Source organism: Neolamprologus brichardi, chromosome 20 (assembly GCF_056152115.1).
Source record: "Neolamprologus brichardi isolate AB-2024 chromosome 20, ASM5615211v1, whole genome shotgun sequence".
NCBI lineage: Eukaryota > Metazoa > Chordata > Actinopteri > Cichliformes > Cichlidae > Neolamprologus > Neolamprologus brichardi.
In genome coordinates this window covers 7,071,319-7,091,466 of record NC_142123.1, presented here as the reverse complement: position 1 = coordinate 7,091,466, position 20,148 = coordinate 7,071,319, and the positions used below count along the sequence as shown (strand labels likewise).

At 39.8% G+C, this 20,148-nt stretch overlaps 1 protein-coding gene across 1 annotated transcript in view; it reads right to left on the bottom strand.

Annotated features, from left to right (window-relative positions):
- Positions 1 to 19,584, bottom strand: part of espn (espin) — a 36,713-nt gene extending 17,129 nt beyond the window's left edge. Inside the window, exons 1-8 of the mRNA XM_087834066.1 lie at positions 18,755 to 19,584; positions 15,735 to 15,928; positions 9,351 to 9,537; positions 7,623 to 7,805; positions 6,795 to 6,926; positions 4,781 to 5,036; positions 4,070 to 4,362; positions 342 to 500 (exon numbers count right to left, since the gene is read on the bottom strand). Coding sequence (XP_087690192.1) covers positions 342 to 500; positions 4,070 to 4,362; positions 4,781 to 5,036; positions 6,795 to 6,926; positions 7,623 to 7,805; positions 9,351 to 9,537; positions 15,735 to 15,928; positions 18,755 to 19,054 — 1,704 coding nt within the window. The 5' untranslated portion in view covers positions 19,055 to 19,584. The remainder of the gene's footprint in view (positions 1 to 341; positions 501 to 4,069; positions 4,363 to 4,780; positions 5,037 to 6,794; positions 6,927 to 7,622; positions 7,806 to 9,350; positions 9,538 to 15,734; positions 15,929 to 18,754) is intronic.
- Positions 19,585 to 20,148: the final 564 nt, after the last annotated feature.

Sequence of the window (20,148 nt, the reverse complement as noted above, 5' to 3'; positions counted from 1 at the left end):
CTAACCTTACATCCATCAGACTTCCAGCTCATGTACTGACTTTCAATGTCACCCAAAATTTTGAGATAACTGAATTATAACAAAGTAATATTTATTTTATATTTTTGTATAATGCACACAATATTAAGCTGCCTTGTGTTAAAAAAGGTATGTCACATAAAGAAATAAAAGCAAACATACCAGGGCAAAAAAGCATTTTTCACACACATTTCCAGAAACATATAGACAAGTACATACATTAAAATAACAACCTATAATACAACAAACATATATAGAGGCAGACATATTATTATAATTTTTAACCATGTATAGTTTGCATAAACGGCAGAGCTCGGGCTCACCTCCTCGTTGGGTGCCATGATTTTGCTCCCACAAGGCTCGGCCGTGTCGCTCCCCAGGGTTTTGTAGTAGTCCCCAGTGCTGGGCTGCTTGTTGAAACTCCTTGACTTCCTGTTTGAATCCACACGGCGCAATTTGTCGTGGCTCTCTCCAAGAGTCAACTGATTAAGAGATTCAATCAAGAGAGAGAAAGGAGAAATGTAATTTATGTTGTTTAACCCACCGACTTTCACAGGAGTACATTAACGTTCACTCATGTGAGTTTTTTTTTTTTTTTTAGTTTGAAGTGCATGTAAAACCAGTCAATGAATGATGGCTATCGATAGACTGATTTTTGGATTTGGATGCAAAAATGTATAATCATTTATGTTGTGCTGAATTGCATTGAATTATTTTATTGTGACTTATAATCATTGTCAATGCTTTGGGAGTGAACCTTTCATTATGCGATGCTGTGTACAACATATTTACCATCTTTTATTCCCAGATTAGCCTTCTCTTGTGACCAAAGTGGCTTTATTCACTCACAACACTTCACAACAAGGCTTTAGTTTGGTTCAATAGTCATTGATATTCCATGCTAAATTTGTGGAGCTGGATGGATGGATGCAATGCAACTTTTACACCAGCGTAAGGGAGACCGTTCTCTAAGAGCAAGGTCAGAGGTCACTAACTTGAACCTTTAGTTATGGACTCTCACTTTCCACTCCGACATCTATCCAACAATTGGAGCTGTAAAGCCAGGATATCAAAGCTGGTGTTAAAAGAAACTGTGTGGGTTAAAGCGTGCATATACATGAGAGTTACCAGGTTACCGGACAGTAGCGATGGATGCGATCACATTGACTAACATGCTTTTCCAGTCTTTCTGTGGACAGATTTTACTAATGCAAAAAGCCTCAAATTTGCATTTACTCAACTCAAATCAAATTCAATGAAAACTTTTTAAAATTGAAATAATTGATGTGCACTAAGTGTGCACTACAAAATGTGTGTAAAAGACAACACAGCACATTTTTAATGTTTAATGTCAAAAATGAACCTTAAAAGCTTTCAGCTACAAGCGTGCGAGAGTTGTTGACGGAAAAAAATACAATTACTTTGCCTTTCAAATCCAGGGCTAGGCAACAGACTTGCGGTCATTTACATTGTAATGCGTGCATAGGTCATGGCTTCGCACAAAATCCAGACAAGAGCACAGTGTTTAACATAACCAATAATTGACAGCTGACCCCTGACCTCTCCTCCTCTGTGGTGTCATGTTCTGAGTTTTTATAAGCCTATTTAACTTTGTTGACTCATGTCTGCTGTCACAGAAATGGTCCCTGAGCACTCATCAAGTAGGAGAGTAATGTGAGCTGGGGAGTGCTACAGATGGTTTGTCATCCTCCAGGGAGGTGGGTCAACAATAGCAATTGTACAAAGCATTATAGCTGCCCCCCGCTCCCATCAGCCACAGAGAAGCATACACACAGACAACCTTTCTTCCCATTATATAGATCTATCTCTCAGCATAAAGTCATATGTTTTATACACACGCACGCACACACCCACAGATAGATAAATAGATAGATAGATAGATAGATAGATAGATAGATAGATAGATAGATAGGTAGATAGATAGATAGATAGATAGATAGATAGATAGATAGATAGATAGATAGATAGATAGATAGATAGATAGATAGATAGATAGATAGATGGTTGTTTAACCTGTTTGTTGTTGAAGAGGTTTAGCACATTTGCATGTAGCCTTGCAAAAGGCACGGTCGTATTAAAATATTTTGACATCCTATAAAAGTTAAAAGCAAACTACTGAAATAACCTTTTAAAAAGTAAAGTAAATCCAAGTCTAAAATTCAAGCATGACTTTTTATGCAACACACTCATCGTTCATACAGCGGCTTAAACCGCTCCAACCTGAACCTGGAGATAATATGTGAAACAATTTGTAGCATCTTTTTTCTTCATTTTTTCCCACTACGTGACAGCACTTTTTCCTGTTAACACCTTACCTCAGCGCTGTGAGTCCTCTCTTATAGCTCTCCTCCAGTACAGACAGAGTCTCATCCACAAAAACCCAGCAGAGCAAAGAAGGTAGCTGTCACCAGATCCAGAGCTTCACCTCCTCTCTCCTCAGTGCTATGCCTGTCACTTTACCTGCCCTCTCAATTTACCTACAGGTCTCATCAATAACCTATTGGGCCGGCCACAATGCTGGCAGTGATGTCACCACTAACCCGTAGACCAACCACTCCTCAACTCTACCCGTTTCCTCTTATGCAAAACACCAACACCCATGTGTTTCCCTGACCGTGGTCAGTCACATGCAAATCTCCCAGGCTTTAGGATTATGAGAATTTTCTAGCTTTCAGGGCCCAGAATTAGCAGCAAAGATCTCATGTAAGTGAGAGTTCAAAGTCCAAATTTTTCCAGAAAGACTGCAGATGCACCCCCCCCTCCTAAAATATCTTTTAGTAAGCTTTTAAAATAATTTTTGCACATGAAGTTCCTTTACTAGATTATGAAATGACACTGTTCACTGTTTCAAGGTAATTTGTTTTCTTTCCGACGTATGTTGCGCACAATGATCTTATGTGTGCTTTCATTGTTAAATGTTAATGATGGCCGCCCAGGGCCAGTCACCTGGGTACAAAGAAGGGAGGGAGGGGTCGGGGTACTAATTAAAAGCTCCACATGGCTGACGCCACATGCTCCTAGATACAAATACACACAGAACTCACCATGGAGATGATCTATGGCGAAAGGACACTTTCACTAACTGTGGACTTGATGACAGCGAACAACAACCATACACACGGCCCCTGTCTGAACAATTGATTTTTTTGTTTAGTCAGCTGTTTCTGCTGCCTCCTGACCTTCATGTATATATATATATATATATATATATATATATATATATATATACATACATACATATATATATATATGTATGCTTGGTTTGAGTGTTTTGTGGAAGTCAAGTAAACTTGTAACTGGACAGAGACTCATATATTAAATAAATTCACATGTACTGCAGTGTTCCCAGAATGGCTCTTTACGTTTCAATTATAATTACACCTACACAACCATTTTTAATACTAAATCAACAAAAGCATTACAGACACTAATGTTTATGCCAGTCCTAATGGCTGCTTCTTGTCAGCTACATTTTTGAGTGATCTTGGGCCAGATTAATTACTGGCATTAAGATCAAACCCATCAACCATTGTTTGTGCGTCAAGCCAGAGCCCTGATACGGTAATGAGCATATTCTTTGCCCTCGTTAGCAATGCTAACACAATAACATCATTGTGGGTATAAGACAAGGCACATTGTTACATAAGAGTTATAGCTCACTGATTAGGCACAAGGGAAAATAACAGCTAGTGGCTAGTTTATCCCCCCCCCCCCCCCATCCCGCTCCTTCTGTTTCTCTAGTATTGGTCACATCATGTCACTTTTGGTGTTTTCCCAAAATGAATGACATCTGAAGTTTAACTAAAAGTGAGCATGTTGAAGCTGATGTTGTGTGAAGTCACATTAAAGAAATCTTCTGCTGGTCTAGCGGTATAAATAAGCCAGGCTGTGAAAATGCACAAACACTAATTTATATAAATATGGTTGCTTTCATTTTTCTGTCACATTTTCCTCCATAGAGAGAAAATATTTGCACAACCTCATGGCACTTCCGACAAACAGCTTTTCCTCAGCTAAACCGAGAGCTTACCAGCGTCTCTTTTTTTTGGGATTTGTTGTCCACACGGCGCAAGTTGCTTTTGACTTTAAGGAACTCGGCTGCCAATGGCTCTTGTGGAGGCTGTGGAGCTGGGTAGCTGGGGGGTGGAGGGGGTCTCGGAGGAGACTCTGGGGGAGGCGGTGGGGGAAAGGGCGGCGGTGGTGGTGGAAGCTTGGAGGCTCCATCATCAGGCTCCTCATTCTTCTTGTGCGTATCGGAGCTGATGTCTGGGTTTAGCATATCCATGTATGCCTGCATGTCTGAAATGGCTGTCTCTGGTGCACCTGTGAAAACAACAGCCTGTTACAGGAAGGAAAATGTGTGCATTTGTAAAACATTCCCTCCAGTCTACATCTGATTACACAACTGAGAGATGAATGAGAAACATGAATGTCACACTAATGACGTCTGCACACAGGCCACTAGGGTGCAGCACTAGTATGGCACCTTTGACATCAAGCGACAGCAAGCAAACTGCTCCATGCTGTTTCCTGCGCTTTGCTGACTGTATTATTGCTGAAATACCATAATAGTAGAGTCAGGATATAGACTGAAGATAGCAAGCCTTTCATGCAACAATCTTATTAAGATGAGATTAAATATAATATCATATATGTAGCTGTTGATCTGATCGGCATTTGTCATTCTGAAATGCTTGAAAAAAATACATATTATATCCTTAATGTGTAAAGAGCAGCAGACCTGTGTGTGCAACTGCGCTCAGCTGAGCAGGTGGGCCTCGTGACGTTGTCAAGCTGCTCCTCTTCTCCCCAGTGCTGGACTGACTGGAGTTGGCTGAGTCGTAGTTGGACAGGGAGCTGGATGGTGAACCGATGTCAAAGTGTGCTGCCTGGGCGGAAGGAGGCATGGTGGTGTTTGGGGAGGACAGGCCAGAGTCTGGCTGCTTGTACTCAAGGTCCGTCGAGGGATCCCGGGACAAAACGCGGTGCTCCACACTCTGCGAGGGGACAAGTTTTATGAACATCCAATTTTCACGATTGTTCAATTTATTCTACTTGGTTGTCTGATATATGGATATCATTTCCACATTACTAAAACAAAGCAAAAAGCATTTGTACATCAATTAATTACTTATTAATCATTAATAAAACACATCTGGTTCATTAATTTTTAGATTTAGGACGATACAGGGTCATTATGGCAGGCTCATAAATTTGTCTCTTATTAAAATCTACATGTGCATTCATCAGCTGTTAAATTTCACTGCCACTCAGTCCCTGGTGACTTAACGAGGAGAAGAACAGCATTACAGGCACACTAATGAAACACCTCACAGCTAGTGAGAATGGCTCTGGGGATCTTTTTGCTTTTCCCACAATGCAGGACTCAATTGGCTGAATGCGCCCCATGAGAAAGAGCACAAGAAGAGAGAAATATGTCATCGATGCCAAACGAGCTCTGTGAGAAAGAATTATTCCCCTGGCCACTCAGGAACATCAGAGGGTTAAGGCCATGGAGAGCACTGTGTGTCAGGTAGCTTGACTAATTATCTGAGTCTGAAGTCTGTCATGGGAGGCAGGTTCATAGAAAGCTAAACATTATTGAAATATCTCCATTATTCATTCTATCTATCTATTAGGGGTGCAACGATATTCGTATCGATATTGAACCGTTGGATACAGTGCTTTCGGTTCGGTACGCATATGTATCGAACAATACAAAATTTGTAATTTATTTTATCAACGATGCTGTCTGTGTTGAGCGCTCAGTGGATCTGCGCTTGACAGTGCAGCCTAGGCGGAGTAGTCGAACGCAGATTCACTGAGCGCAGGGCAAGCTAGCAGACAGAAGTTAGGCTCTTGTTGCAACATGGCAAATTGAACCTCCCCCACCCTCATTCAGATCTGGCGTTTGGAACTATTTTGGTTTTCATGTGATGTATGACCCTGATGGTAAGCCATCATGGACAAAAGTAAAACAGTATGTCGGATGTGACACGCAATGCTCAATTACATTGGTGGGAACTAGTGCGTTAGCGCAGTTAGCTCGTTAAGGTGTTGGCCGTCCAGCCCCACGCACGGGGGAATCCGCGGTAGCTCGTTAACGGAGATTTGCCGTGTTGTGGCGTTAACCTCATTTCAGATTAACGTTGACAGCACTAGTGGGAACACAACGAATATGACTGCACATTTACTCCGACATCATCCTAGTGCAAAGACAAGTGGAAGCAGACAAAAACAACAAGCAGGCATGCTACAAACTTTACCAGAGTCATTTAGACAGCTGTTAGCACATGATTCTCCTTATGGGGACCTGATATGTTTAATATGCTACTGAGAATATAGCCCAAAAGAAGCGTATAGTATAGCTTTTATTTTGGAAAGAGACATTTCTCTGTAATAAACTCTCTTTTCCAAAGATGAGTGATTCCTCAATCAGATATATATATATATATATATATATATATATATATATATATATATATATATATATATATATATATATATTATTACTTTGTTGTTTCAGTAACATTAAATTTAAAAACTGTACTTTTGAGTTAAAATATATATTTATAATTTTAATAAATTACAAATTAAAAAAGCATGAACATTTTTTTGTATCGAAAAAATATCAAACCGTGACACCAAAGTATCGAACCGAACCATGAATTTTGTGTATCGTTGCACCCCTACTATCTATCTATCTATCTATCTATCTATCCAACATTTACATTTTTTTAGACATGTACTCTTACCATGTTCTCCACAGTGTGCAGATACTTGGCACACTGGGAGTGGCCATTGTATTCGGCCAAGTCTGCTGCAGTGAAGCCATCCTGGTCCCTTATGCCCAGGTCAACTCCATTAACAACAAGGATCTGACAGCACTGAAAAGCAGACAGAGAAAGTTCCAGAGTGGACTGATGTCAGTGTTTGTGAAACAGGCTGCTTAAACTCATCTTCAATCAGCAACGATAAAAACTGTTTACACTCCACTCAGTTCAGTGTGACAGACTCTCAACATGTAAAATGTTTGACATATTGAGTGGATAAATGCAGGGCTTAGAGTACATGTTAACACAAATTGTGTTTTGTTTCACACTGCATCAGACCAGAAAAACACCATATTATATCACCACACTCCCTCACTGATCAACTAATTAATGTAAATGTCCTAGCTAAAAGCAAAATACTTAATGTAGCAGTATCATGCTTTTCTTTGATCTTCTCTTAGTTATCATTCATTTTTCTCTCTCTCATGAAAAAGTTTCTGTTTCAAAGTCTACAGAAACTTGGAAACAGTTTAAAGCAAGAATTTAACAAGCTTTCTACCAAGCACCAGTGGAAGCTGGAATAAGCTTGTTGTTCTCAGACTGAGCAACCTTTGTTCTTCCCTATTGACTTGTGTTTCAGTGAGCTTCTTAAAAGTCCACACTGATCAACTCTTTTGTAAAAAAAAAAAAAAGAAAAAAAACATAATCATGAAAAACATAGTTTTCTCTATATACTTCAACAATTCTTGAAAGAGCGCTTCTTTACACACATTCTGCTACTGTGCTGATCCAATAAGACCTAACACACACCTCAAGTTCACCATTCTCTGCAGCATCATGGAGGGGGGTCCCTCCCCAGTTGTCAGTGACGATCTCCCCACCATGCAGCAGAAGCCAGCTGAGGACCTTTGCGTGACCACGACTGGCTGCAAAATGCATCGTCGTGGCTCCGTCACCATCTCTGTCTGTCAGGCTGATCTCCGTGAAACTCATCTGCACGAAACAAGATGGAGGTTAATGCTTAGCAGTCATCAGAAAGATTTCAGATGCTTTTGGTCCAATTTTTGTGACTCTAGTAGTAAACGGTGGTTTTGGCACATTTTTCAAGTAAATGATGAAGGAAAAATTTGGTTAAAAGTTCAATTATGATGTGACTTCTGGTGATATCACAAGCTATTTTAGATATCACAAGCATATTATACTAATACTACTAATATTAAGTAATTTGCTTAATCATAAATATCAGTATTGTACCTTTACTTGTTCCGTTTAAAAAAAACACCCACATTTAGCGGGGAAAAACTATTCCATTATTAAGACATGATCTACAGTGTTCTGATAGTCCAGGGGTCGGCAACCTGCGGCTCCAGAGCCGCATGCGGCTCTTTAGTCCTCATACTGCGGCTCCGCGTGGTTTGGGAAAATAAATTAGTATTTAGCTGAAGTGTATTTTATTTGTGTTTAGTTCTTTTTTTTAACTTGTAGTTCTAAATTGGAAGATTATTGTGATATTGAAATATAAAAATAAAATTATATTCTATTATTTTTTCATCGCTCAAAATAAGAGTCACACTCGCGGAAGCCGGTGTACCCGCCGAAACGCCGTGCATTTATCGAGACTTTCAACCCCAGGTAGGCCAATTATGGATCTTCGGATCCACATTATGTCAGCAGCTATTCTCCACCATTAACTATGTTAAAGACAAACACCGCTCACGCCTCACAGATGACAGCTTACAGTCCTGCGTAAACTGACTTCGTACAGCCCCGATTAGCAGACGCTGTGCGCAGAGGTTCGGGACCATAAGTCTTATTGTAAACATATCACGGCAGACCGACGATGTTTGCATGAACACGCTTTTCAGCATCTCTTTATTGACCACTTTTCACACACGGTTGCTGTACGCATACAGCCGGCTATAGCTTTTCACCTCACAGCCCGACATACACCACCAACAACACAACAGCACAGATAGCGCAGACGTAAAGGCAGCGAGGCATGATTGCGGGTGTGGCTCAGGTGCGTCCGCCTCCCCTGCAGCAGCGCTGCAGACCACGCCCCACCGCACGCATTAACCTGGTAAAATACATATTTAGGCAGAATTTTGCAAATATCTATTTTTAATTTTTCAGCAGCATAGTGCTTTTTTACTAATTATTTTTTAAAAGTCAGGTCAAGGCTCCAACTGCCCAAAGGCGATATAAGGGTGGTGGCTGAGAACAGTTTTTGTTTGCTACATGGATCATTTTAGTTCAGGTTGGTGTCTTTCCTTTTGTTATATTTCTTTAAGAGTTCAAAATGTGTTGATTACATAAATAAAATTTAATTTTCTCTGTAGCACTTCATGGATTTCATAAGCAACACACCTTAGTTGTTCACACAAAGCATAAAGGTAAAAAACAATATATACAGTGTTATCTTCATTTTAGATGTCAAAAAGTATTTGCGGCTCCCAGTGTTTTCTTTTGTGTGGAAACGGAGTCCAAATGGCTCTTTGGGTGTAAAAGGTTGCAGACCCCTGTGATAGTCCAACGCACCAGCCAGACAATGACAGTGTTGTGGCCCATCTGGGAAGCAGCATGCAGAGGTGTCATCCCATCATTGGCTCGAATGCTCGGATCCGCTCCACAGTCTTTGACCAGGTATTGGACAACCTCCAGATGGCCTTCCTGGCAGGCCAGGTAGAGTGGTGTGGCACCGTTTTTTGTTTGGGAGTTGACAAGGCTGTAGGAAAGTGAATCAGTAAGGAAAATGAAAAACTTCTGCATAATAAGAAAAATAAAAACCAAATTGGTGATAATACAGACCTGTAAAACCCTGTTTCAATGTTATGCTTTAATGTATCATGACAGAAAAATAATCTGGTCCATACCAGGTTCTAAATTGGTTTAAAACAACCGCTGAAAAGCAACAACGTGTGATATTTGACTTTATTTGTGTAACAAAAAAAGTTCAAACTCCAGAAGCAGTGTGAGAAAAGCCAAGTACACCACATGATTCAGTGGCTTTTAGCAAAAATGACATGAAGTGATGGTTTTCTGACATTGTTGTGAAGGAACTTTGCCCCACTCTTATTTACAGTATTGCTTTAGTTCATTGAGATTTGTGGGTATTTGATTGCACGCAGCTCTCTTAAGGTCCCACCACCGTATTTCAGTCAGGTGTTAATGACTGACCAATACATTCTGTTGTAGATTTGCTGATTTTTCATTTTAAATTGTATTTCAATTGTCACAAAGGCAAAAAAAACGAAACAAAAAAAAAATCTCTTTGTGGCAATTCTGACAAAAGATGGCAGTCTTTATACTGAAGAGAAGACACCTGGCTGTGTCTGCTCCTTACAAGATGATGGGTGTGCACGTTATTTGCCAGCCAAAACATCCGTTTCGTCATGTGTGCACAGAGCACTCTATGAAAATAACCTGAAACAACACAAGCCTTATCTTTTTAAATCTTCACATGTAAGCAATGGTATTAATCTAAAAAACTGAAAGTGTAAGCTGTAGTTAACAATTAGTTGGGACAGGAAAAGATACACTTGTCAGCATTAACATGCAGCTATTTTGAGAGCAGACAGCAGTGATGCACAGCCAGATCCTGCTCACCTTTATGACCCTTGGCTCCGCCTTCAATGCAAAACCTCATCTGATGCTTGTATCCCTTCTTGTCCCAGATCTTTATAGTCACAATGGGAGGTCAGAGAGTGAACAAACATATCTCCACTAAATCCTATAAGGTAGTGCTTTATTTGGACTCTGACAAATGAGCAAGGAGTCTCTTAAGAGGATTATCACTCCACTGGCTTTACCTGGCTTGCTTTGTGCTCGTCCAACAGTGCAAGTAGAAAAGACAAACTGAGTAGCCAGAGAGCAACAGAAGTTGAGTTAACTGAGAGGCAGAGCTTAAGTGGATGGTTGGTTCCTGCAGAGTCAAACACAAACCTGTCGTGCTTTCCTTTAAAAGGATTTGCCTCACTTAACGCCACATGTGAATGACAATCAGTCAGGTCCTATTCTGAGACAGGAAGAGTATACTAAGGAATAACTTAACCTTTGAAGATCAAAAAAAGGAGGGCCTATTGGGTGACTGAGAAAAAAGCTCCAAGCAGAAAAAGTACATACTAAATATTTCAAAATAAGAAGGGGAAGTAATCTGCATTCCTGTCATCAGGAAATGGGCAGTCAAATTATTTATTCATGAGTGTAACAAAAGTGGGAACAATTTTATCTGCACACAGCCGTCCGTGTAGAAGAAAATGTCTATTTATCATTAATCATAGCTGAAAATCTTGATGGTTACCAGGCTAACAAAGCACAGTCTCCCTTTGTCACAACTCTTCAAAGTGAAGAGGCTTGAATTCTCTCTACCAAAGAAGTGGAGAACTGGTGTAGATTTCAAAGAGCTAAGAAAGTGCTTAGCCTTGTGTGACAACACAGCTAGCAAGTGGCACAAGGGACGCTACCTCGTCAGCCACTCATGTACACGGTAACAAAGACCAAGGTTGTCTTCATTACTAGTAAAGTAATTGATGTCACACTAATGGCCTTCTTGCTTGATAAAAGCTTGTTACCCGCTCAGTGGTTTTTCCCCATCTGAATAATGAAAAATATCATATGATTTATTTAGCTTCCCAACCTGTGAGTTCTTTGTTTGAAATTGTATGTTTTTACATATTTCACAATGGAAATCTGATGGCACAATACTTAGCTCTAATCTGCACCTTTTCTATATACAGTAATTGACAGCACAGCCACAAAGGTATAACTGAAACAGATATATAAACCAGCGGGAACATACAGGGATGTCTGATGTGGTTCTAAATATAAGCAACACTTCTGGCTTATAGCTCTAACTGACACTGTGCACGATGAAAACTGAATAAAATATACTTTGTTTGGCTTCGTAACCAAACATTATTCATGTTGAAATCTGTGAAAGTATTTATTGATTCACTTTAAGAAACACACTGCACAGATGTTATCCTGATGGCAGGTGTGCTACCTGCTTGATAAAGAAAGAAGCCTGACAAAGAAAGCTGTGGCTCAGTTGCCCACTAATCTGAAGGTTTGATTCCCAACTGCAGTCTGTGAGATGGCGTGACACTGGGTACCTGATTTGTTTTTATCATCTGTGAATGAGAAAGTGAGTGTGGGCTGTAATTTAAGTGCTTTGAGCGGTCACTAAGACTAGAAAAGTACTACAAAAATGCAGCCTATTTACATTACTGCCCCTCAGTTTAAACCTGTTTTTATTAAAGAGAGCAGAAAGTGGGTCTACTCAACATGTACCAAGACGTTATTAAGAAGATTTAAAAAAAAAAAAGTGCAGCTAAGCCACAGGCTGACTAAAAAACTCCACTGGCCTGTTTACCCTTTACTTTCTGTGTATCTGATCGCAAATTCAAACAACATTATATTTAAACAAGTCAGAGACAGAATAAACACCAGTTTTGAGCTGCTACACCTGTTGGATTATAACAAATATGTTTTTCAGAGAAAAATGAGAGAGCGTACACATCTTTAGAAAACACACTTAATGTTTAATAGTCTCATTAAGTACTATGGTCTAAATAAATGTTTAAACTAGTTATAATGTTCTGTCTTTTCTTATGTTTTTCAGCAGGGAGGTTTTCCCGTGCTCTTGATGCTCAGATCATCAGATACATGAGCGACACCCGACCCAACACAAAGTTATTTCTTGGAGGGAGAGGACATGCTTTGTTAATAGAAATGGGTTTACCACTCCTGTTTCAGCAACTGCTACGCAACAAATCTGTGAAAAGCAAGAAATGAACAAGCTGATTTGTTGAAAGTAATCAAATATTTGATGCTTGTTCCTTCTGCATGTTTCCAGAGGAGGTTAATGCGGCCACTTTTCTGGATTATCTTAATGCAGAAGTGTAACCTTTTCAACTGCATGAAGAAACTGTGGCACGGCCAAAGATCTTAAGCTGCACTAATAGATTGCATAACCTGTCTGTAGCCTCTCACGCTCACTCCCTCCTTCACCATCTCACATTCATTCACTCTTTTGTGTACTGAGGCTATCAGCAGAGACACAGCCCAGGAGGGTTTTCGTTTTGGTTTACTGGGACGTGGGTGGGGGTGAACTACCAATTTAGATGTGTATTTGAAACCCAACAGACACCCTGGAAGTAAAGACACTAATGTGTCCCGGTCTGATTGCGCACCCAAACAATGATGTTTGTTACCGTTCAAAGGGGTGTGTTCTTACTTTCATGAGTTCATGCGTATCAAGCTAATTTTTTTTAAAGATTTAAGCTAAATGTTTTATTTATAAGGATGAATAACCAAAAACACACTATTTATCAAACCATATCCACATCGTGTCGGTTGCTGATAATTTGTCTATCTTTTGGGGGATACTACAGACAACTGATGAACAGTATTTTGTAGTTTGTAACTGGCGTTAGGCCCTTAAACTACCAAATGATCTCCATAAATACTGATGACGATTTTAAAAAATAAATTCCAAATTTGGATTCATAAGACGTGTTGTCACTAATTTGCAGTCTAGTTCTTGTGTAATATGCCATACCTCAGCCTTTTCTCCCTGTTTGCCTTCCTTAAGAACAGCTTATTGGCAGCCACAGAGACCATTTCTGATGAAGGTTTAGTGGACAGTAGATGGATTAACTGAAGGTCCCCGTGTCAGTTCCTTAAACTACTTCCTGTTCATTAGGGATATGATTTTTAGTTTCTGTTCATCAGTTGTATGTAGTTTTTAAGGCCTGGCACTTCTTCTTATGTCTTTCACTTGTCTGGTTTCCTCAATTTTTTTCAGGACTTGTTGCATTTTCAGTTAAAAGCTCTTTGAGAATCGCCTTTCTGGTGCAGAAATACGAATTTATCCCTGTCAAACTGTGTTACGTTTGTTATTTTTCATAGATTCAACTAGAAATAGGAACAAATAATGTGACAGGAAACTACTAACAAAGTGCCTAAAGATACAATTAAAAACTGCTCCTTTGCTAAGTTGTTTGTTATGTGTAGACACAAAAATGGTTCATCTCTTGAGTTATGTACAGCTTTGATACTTGAATGATTCATATTTCAGTGTTAAGTGTCTTACAAAACAAAAAAGCAGCCAATCTCCAAAGAAAAATTAAAGGATGCTCAGAAAGCCTCAAAGAATATTGCTTGCAACTCCTTGGAAGCAAAGTACCAAGAAATGAGGTGTAGCTCAAGACTACGAAGTATAGGGGGAAATACTCTATGAGGTCTTGTATAAACATAGTCACTCTTTTGATGTTGTATAAGGAGTTCTTTCCTAAACCTTAAACCCATTGGTTTATACTGATGAACACTGCTGTGAGAGTAAAAAGTCCTGGTGATTTTTTTGCCTCTTAAAACTCATTAATACAAATTTGCAGCTTGTAATAAACCCTGAAACAACAATTTTATCTCTCGGCTGCAAAGTTGCAATCTAAACAATGCCCGAGGCTACTGCTTAGAGAGCAGCTTGTCTTTTCAGATGGATTTGTTTTCCTCATTATCTTATCACCAGTTGGAGCTACTGTGTGTCACCATGGTGATGGTGGTAAACAGCAACAGTGGGAGGGGTGGTGGAGAAGAGTGAATGAAGCCCAGCTATCGGGGAGCTAACATGTCCATGAGACTCATTAAAATTTCAGATGGTATGCGTCCATCTGGGGTGCAAACACACAATATTGAAGGGTCAATGCACAAGGCTCATGCTTGTCATTTTAAGTCAGTCTAGTTCTAGAAAAGAGTTTGGGTTAAAGACTGAGTCATTATTTCATTTCTGTTTCTTTATGGTAGCAGTATGTAATTCTTACTGATAGTTTTTCAGATACAAGCACAAAGAATATCCTTTCACTGAGCAGTTAATGTTTTCTGTTTTATAACTTTTATAGTATGTCAAGTAATAATAGAGCTAGTGATGGCTACAGCAATAAACAAACCAAACGACGACAGCCATGTGATTGAGCACCTAATCCATGCATGTGGCTCTGGGACGTGTTAACTAACAGCCGTACGTGTTAAATCCAATATTTAGGACTTTTGCACTGGTGTTGTTAATTGATTAATCAAGTAAATAACCTGATGATTAATTCATTATCAAAACACGTTTTTTTCTTACAGTTTACCAATTTTTTAATATGTACAATACAATATATACTTAAAATGCAGCCCAATACAGACCAATATCAGCATTATTACTTAATCAGCATCAATGGTGCAGTAGTGTGCAGTATTTTGGGAAAGTTAAACCACCAAGAGGTTTTTTATCCTTTGTTTTCAAAACAATATATGAGCATTTACATTGCAATAGGTAGCATTTAGTATCAGGTATCAAATTAAATCTTTAAGTTCAACTTACTTCACCCTAGTGCCAAGTTGTACTCTACAGACTACGAGTGAAAGTTGGTGTTTTCGGCTATTTCTGTAGCAGAGTTAAACATTTTAAACCTCGGAAAAGAAATAAGAGTTGTTGCGCTAACCTTAGTAAATCACAGTACGGCATTTATCAGCGTCAGGCTTTCTAAGTGGTTTTACTGAGTCTGAAACCTGAATCTGTGGAATTGATATACTGTTACATATTTCAGAAACAACAGCTCTATGCATTATTTTTCTGTTTTATATTCTTAAACATTTGATTAGATATGCATTTAAGAAAGTGGACTGCAATTTGTATACATATCGCAGTTCATATGCCCCTCCCCAATTTAAATACAATATTATAGGATTTTTGTTGAGCATTTTAAAATTTAGGTGGTGGAACCCGACTTGCTTTTAGAGATTATGTTCTAAATAAAGAGCATCTGTAGTTCCTGCTCAAAACATCAACTGAAATCCTACAAGTTACCAAAATATATGACTATCAATCAACAGCAGGATGAAGACAAAATTGTGGAGACAATATCATGTTGCTCTTACTTTGGGCTGTGCCCCAATAACAGTCGGAGAGAGGGCAAGTCTCCCTTGGCAGCAGCATAGTGAACAGGCAGGGCACCTGTATTGGTGGGGGTCCCAGGGTCTACCTCACCATTCTTCAGCAGCCAATCTGTGATCTCATGGTGACTGAAGCGGGATGCGAGATGAAGAACAGTGGCACCAGAACTGTCCCTGGCCTGTAAAGCAAACAAATAAGGAACATGTTGAACTAGGGAGTCCTGTAATCCCACCTTTTAAAATAACTGTGACCAACTGTCAGCCTGACTTTGCATTATAAAATGATGATTTGATAACTAATTTAATTTGAACTGGTTACTTGTTTTTCCAGAAAACAATAACCTCCAGAAAATAGTTGATACCCATACTTTTTTCTAGCCACTTTTACTGGCTACAAAGTATATTGTACTGTTAATAATAATAATGGATTGCATAGCACTTTTTGAGACCTTCAAAGCGCTTTACAGTTCCACTATTCATTCACTCTCACATTCACACACTGGTGGAGGCAAGCTACAGTTGTAGCCACAGCTGCCCTGGGGCAGACTGACAGAAGCGAGGCTGCCACATCACGCCATTGGCCCCTCTGGCCATCACCAGTAGGCGGTTGGTGAAGTGTCTTGCCCAAGGACACAACGACCGAGACTGTCCGAGCCGGGGCTCGAACCGGCAACCTTCCGATCACAAGACGAACTGCCAGCTCTTGAGCCACAACCACCCTGTTCACTGTTACGGGAAGGGGAATCAATTTTTTTTTTTTTATAAATAAGTAAAAAACCTTCATAACTTACCACAGTAGCAAGAATATCAAGCACAGAATTGCTCTCAGTGCTATAAAACAATTAGCTTTAACAAGAGGCAGACCAATAGCTAACACAGAAAACCTAAAAGACCAAACTTGTGTGGTCCTTGAACAGACATGTCATCTGTTAACATCTTACTAACACAGATGCTTAGGTCTGAGGTAGTGCACTGCTACAGACTAATGGTGTTAGCATCAAGTAGACTCATGATCACAGTTTCGTAACACAAACAAGCAAAAAAGAAAACAAAGGTGAAAACCAGCATTAAACACTCAAGTGTACTGAGAGTTTTGACTACATACCAGCCATGTTACCACTTCATCTGTGGGCACTCTTTGTCACTTGAAGATGGAGTGCTTATGACTGTTCTTCACGTGGATAACTTAATACTGCAGGGTTGTAGGACTGTGTTGTACTCATAATAACATAATATGAATTTGTCACTTTGTCAGTTTTACTTTTACCTCTGCTCAAGAAGGTGAAGATAAATGAGACCCATGTGGGTGAGTCAAAGCAAAGCTCCTCCTCCTCCTCATTATCATATTGGTTACATAGGTAAACTCTAAATCTGAATTTCCTTTTAAGGGCACAAATGATGCACATCTGTGTATCTTTCTGGAATATGCTGGAATATGCAGTATACTACAAATAAATATATACAAGAATAACCTTTATAAGGGGCCACGCTAAACTGTAAAACTGTATCTTGATATCTGTACTTCATGAGAAATTATACATAAGGCAAAGTTCAGCTTCAATTTGAAAAGACTTATATCAACATAGAATAACCTTTACAAGGTGTCCACATTTTGGGATTTAAATAGTAAAAGGCAAATCAATTTAAGAATCATCTGAGATTCAAATAAAGCATAAATATGCCCTAAGATCATTCTCGATCTCGAGTGGATTTTGCATGTCCTCACAAGTTTTCTGCTCCTGTTTTCATATTTTTTTTTAATAATAGACGTCTAATTTTTATTTCTGCAAGGCATCTTTGATACCTCTTTGATAGAGTTGTGCTTTTTGAGTCTCATCGTTTTGTGGGTCCAGTGGTTTCTTTAGTGACACTGTCAACACTTTACTCTTAATATCAGCAGACAACTCCTGAGTCTAAATGTCAACTCATTAGTCGCCACCAGTTCTTATGTGCATGAGCACTAAAAAGACACACAGCTGCCCAAGAACTGTGTTAAGAGGGATAGAAAACTCCTCAAACAGGCCTTTGAGTATTGATGTAAACCTCCACAAATTAATGCTGAGAGATTTAACGTATTACCTAATAAAACGAGAAAACCCACTGAATACTTATGGTATGGATTATGTTATTGTGTTGGAGCGTTTACTATGACTCATTCCCAGGTGAAAAAACGCCATGTGCACAAATAGGAACAATAAAAGGTCGAAAAGGTTAATAAGATTTATTTCATCATGTGAAACTTCAACCACAATCCTTACAGCACCAAACACCACCCCTCATTATAATATCAAACTACACTGTCATTATGTGTTTCTTTTTGTGCCTTTTGTGAGTCACTGTTTTTACTGTACAGGAGATATTGGATTTGCAAATCCAGTTTTGCATACTTTATTACCATAGAAACATGACATAACACTGAAAATTAGGTTTTTAGACTTTTTTTTTTTCAAGTACAATTTTCTGTGTACTTACTTTACTTCTGGTATTTAATGTAATTTCTTTCATACCTACAACAGTGTTTGAATTTGTTGCATTTCACTGTCTTACCAAAACAATATGAAAACAACTTTCAGGGCCTTGTGAAAGAGGAAGGTCCCTTTTTGAAAAAGACCAGTGGGTTTTTAAACCTTCTGCTTTTATAGTCAAAACCTTAAAGATTACAAGAGAATTAACAACATCATCAGGACATTTAGAGCACACCAAATGGACTTGGGAGCAAAATACCTGACAGTGACACAAAACAACCCGCAAACCCCACAGAAAGTTATGTTAAAATAAAAGCTTAAAGACTTTATTCCTAAGGAGAAGGATTTTTAATGTGTATGTTAGGAAAAACGTGGAGGTTTAAGGCACTAAAATAGATATAATGTGCTTTAAGGAGGAGAGCTAATTCAAATGGGGGTTGGAGTAGGCTCCACAGATGAGAAATGACAGCCAAGTCGGATGAAGCAGAGTTAGGTCTGCTACACTTTTAGACCGATCCAGCTACAACTGTAGTAACTCACCTCTGGCCGACATCCACCTTGGGTCAGTAGCCACTGTAGGCATGCCAGGTTGCCTGTTGCTGCTGCGTCGTGCGCCGGGCTTGCCCCGTTAGTTGCCACACAATCGCCCGGCAGCCCTGCCTCCTCCACCAAAAATCGCAGGCAGGCTAACTTCCCCGCCCGGGCTGCGTGGTGGACGGGCGAAGCTCCCAGCGCATCCTTGACGTCGCTGGTCAGCGCATTTGCCGCTAATTGCACTTTTAAAGTCTGCAAGTCCCCCTGCCTTGCGGCCAGCAGGGTCTTGTCACCCTCCACCACCATGACTGCTGCAGATTGCGCGACTCCTTCCTTCCTTTGGTTGCCTCCGTTGACCCGATCACCGTGCAGATAGTGCGGATAGGGTCAGAGTTGTATTTATAAATGAGTGGATCATGTCAGTAGCCGGGTTAATTTTGGGGTGGGGTGTTGGTGGGAGAGACGCTTGGTTATCGCTCCATGGGTCTTCCCAAAGCGCTGTTCAAATGAAAGATCCCTTTATCGTTCATAGGTTTTTGTTTTCCAGGTAGTGCAATATTTACATGCTGAAATAAAACTTCATACCCGACTGACAAACTAACCTCTTTCTTAGGCTTTGTCTGGCCCGACGTTGTAGCTCAGTAGGTTATCCGCTGTCTGTCTCCAATAGCATCCACCTGTTGCACAAGTTGTGTTCTGGGTTACCAGCCGGTCTAAACTATCTTTTCCCCCCAAATTAGTTTATTAACCTTTTTTGCTGCTGAATAACTATCGCGTATCATGCGCCCCAGGGAATATTCCGCTGTGTTTTTCTTCCTATAGCAGATGGCGACATGGGACTCAGCGCCTGTTAAATAATCCATCAGGGGGAGGATCACTGAGCCTGTTACAGGTTGCTGCTTTCTGGAAATCGGCTCAGAAATTAAAGGAGCAGTACGTACATGCTACTTACAACTCTGGATATACATTAATTATGCTGCTGGGGTGAAGGTGCTCGTCGCTGCCAGTCAAGATAGACTCACAAGGAAACATTAATTCAGCAATGGACTTTTTGAACACACCCCAGATCCTGTTTGCAAACAGCATTAATATTACATGTGGCAGTGAAATCAGCATCACATGATCCGAGCATACTTTTGCACACTACAGAGGTCCATCTAGTGGCCTTTCACGGGAGTGTAACCCCCCCCTAAAAAAAAAAAAAAAAAAAACACCTGTTGGGTGAGCACATAACTGCGCTGTAGAAATTCGCAAGTAAGCTGCCGCTAGACCTGCTTTTTCCTTTTTTCAAATGTTACTCTTGAACACATACGACTTTTTTCTCTCCACCCTCCACCAAACCAATATGTCCCAATAAAAGTAGGTTCCTCACTGAGATGAAAAAAAAGTAACTATATTGA